This window comes from Nanorana parkeri, unplaced genomic scaffold, assembly GCF_000935625.1.
Source record: "Nanorana parkeri isolate BGI_ZX_2015 unplaced genomic scaffold, ASM93562v1 scaffold1701, whole genome shotgun sequence".
Classification (NCBI taxonomy): Eukaryota; Metazoa; Chordata; class Amphibia; order Anura; family Dicroglossidae; genus Nanorana; species Nanorana parkeri.
Genome location: NW_017307969.1, coordinates 81,373 through 84,194, shown reverse-complemented (window position 1 = coordinate 84,194; position 2,822 = coordinate 81,373). Strand labels below are relative to the sequence as shown.

Below are 2,822 nucleotides of genomic sequence, written 5' to 3'. Positions count from 1 at the left end.
GTTTACAGCAGTCTGGTATTGTTTTTATAATCTAATTTCCCTTTAAATGTCAAGTTAAAGTAAACTAAAATAAATACCAAACAAAAAATGATTAATCATGAAATTACCTTATTAAATATGAATTTTACTATATAAAAATGAGTTACATGGTATTATGTCTAGCTTATCTCCTTGCATTATTCACAAGTCACCTTGAAAGCACCATTTTTTTGGTATTTATGATTGTATTCAGGGTTTGGTGTCTCTGTTTAGTGCTGATCCCAATATTTGTCTTAAAGTAAACTAAGAGAAATATGGGTGCTAACTTTTTACTGACTTCCTCCTTGCTTTTATGCTAAGCTTCTGGCTTTCATTCATGCTGAGTCAGTGACATGGAACAAGACTGTAGAATAGGATTGTCAAAGTAAAGTCAGAAGTCATTATCTACATACTTGTTCTGGTTTACTGATTCAAACTGAAGCCAGAGGGTCAACACGACAGCCAGAAAAAGCAAAATGACAGCAATAACAACCTCCATAAGGACCCTTTCACATGGGCACCTTCAGTCCCGATTAACAGGGGATCCACGTAAAGTACATGAGGTGACATCCGTGTTGGTCCAGTTTTTTTCCATCGAGGAAAAAAATGAAATTACTGCACCCATGTTGTTCTATTGGAAGCCAGATGTAAAAGGACGTGTCCGTTCACATCAGATTACCCCAATCCACTATTATCAGGTCTGCCAAAACAGAACTCTGTTCCGTTTGGTTTTCTGGACCTGGCTGTAGTCGGTTAATTGGATGTAACAGATGCATGTTCGTTTATTTCAGGCTGCTCATAGACTAACATCGGACTTCTGATCATATCTGCCTGAAAACTGAAAAACAGACCTGATTGGAATTTCCACGTGAAAGGGCTATATAAATCTTTCAGGAATGGTCTTCTTTCAAGGGAAACATCTGTTTCAGTTTTTATTTACCTGTATGTATGAAATAAATGCAGGTTTACATTATTGCCAATTCATGTACTTAACCTCTATGCTTGGGATGTAGTAATTCTGTTAAAGGATATTATCTCCCAAGCAAAAAAAAAAGCTTGAAAAGTGAAAGTCAACCAGGAAAACTCAAAACATTCCTTAAATATTTTTATAATGTATACAAAATGGACTGAAAAGACTATTGACTGCCGACATAAGATATTTCAGGGAAAAAAACAGCCTTTTTTTTTTCTTCTAGAGTGACTTGATCCAGATGTTATGACAAGGAAATTATAATATGTTTGATCTCCAGGCCAAGCAAAATGCAAATGTATGCTTTGAGGGGTTGAACATCTCCTGTGCTGTATCTAACAGACCTCTTCCTATTGACCTTGCCATGAATATAATCATGTTTGGAGCAGTAGCACTTACAGTGGGAGGTAATCTTTTAGTGATTGTTTCAATCACTCACTTCAAACAGCTTCACACCCCAACCAACTTTCTCATATTATCCTTGGCAGTTGTGGACTTCCTCCTTGGACTATTAGTGATGCCGTATAGCTTGGTGAGATCCTTAACTTCATGCTGGTATTTTGGAGAAATGTTTTGCAAACTACACAGCTGTATTGATATAACATTGTGTACATCCTCCATATTCCACCTCTTCTTCATTTCTGTGGACCGATACTTTGCAGTATGTCACCCTCTTCATTATTATAGGAAAATAACAATATCGGTAGTTGAAGTCTGTTTACTGATTAGCTGGACCATTCCATGTGTGTATTCATTTGGCCTTGTTTTTTCCAATGCTAACATGGAAGGTTTGCAAGGGAGTGAACCTCCACCAGATTGCTGTGATTCATGCTCCCTTGTTTTTAACAAACTATGGAGCATAATCACCTCATTTTTTTGTTTCTTTTTCCCAGGTAGCCTCATGATTGGAATTTACTTACGTGTTTTCTCTGTTGCAAAAAAACAAGCCAAGGCGATTAATAACCATTCTAATTCTACAAGTGAAAAAAACAACACTAAGAATAGAATGTCAATAAAAGTAGAAAGTAAAGCGGCAAGGACACTAAGCCTCGTGATGGGGGTCTTCATACTGTGCTGGATGCCTTTTTTTGTTACAACTATAGCTGATCCTTACCTTAATTTCTCAGTATCGGTTGATTTTTATAATGTTGTATTATGGCTTGGTTATTTTAATTCTGCACTTGATCCTATTATCTATGCTCTATTTTATCCATGGTTTAAAAAATCATTTAGGATCATACTTTCAGGTAAAATATTACACATCGGGTCTTCTTCCATCAATGTGCTGGCTGAACCGTAAACCATTCATATTCATCATTAATTCACATATTAATCTTGTGGTTCTTATTTAAGGGGCTATCTAGCCCATAACAGCGGCAGATGAATGTAGTGGTTTGTAGTACATAGTGGCCACTTCGTGCCTCCCTGGGACTAAGAGCCACAGTTGCATATTTAATTTTCAGTACTAATTCAATAAAATTATGGTCCAACCAAGTCCAACCAATCATGATCTACCTTACACTGCTCCTTTTAGTGAAGTGCTCTGGGTATGGCTTTTATGGGTTTCTGCACTTCATGCTTAGTGCTTTGTTCTTTGATATGCTTACCAAATCAGCCTGTCAGGATACAGCTTGCAGATATCCTGAAAACAGGTGATAGCACCACAGACACTGGATCAAAAGTAAAAGTGAAACAACAAGATTTTATTGTGAGCAATGTAAGTGATAACAACCATTAAACATGTGTGGAGTGCAAAACCACTAACTAACAACTATATGCAGTGGGGGGAATTGATCAAAACTGGAGAAGACAGAATCTGGAGCAGTTGCCCGGG

The 2,822-nt window shown here is 37.1% G+C and overlaps 1 protein-coding gene across 1 annotated transcript; it reads left to right on the top strand.

Moving 5' to 3' along the window:
• The first annotated feature begins 1,253 nt into the window (after positions 1-1,253).
• Positions 1,254-2,288, top strand: LOC108799351 (trace amine-associated receptor 4-like). Its single transcript, XM_018571210.1, has one exon. The coding sequence runs from the start codon at positions 1,254-1,256 to the stop codon at positions 2,286-2,288; it is 1,035 nt and encodes a 344-aa protein (XP_018426712.1).
• The last annotated feature ends 534 nt before the right edge of the window (positions 2,289-2,822 follow it).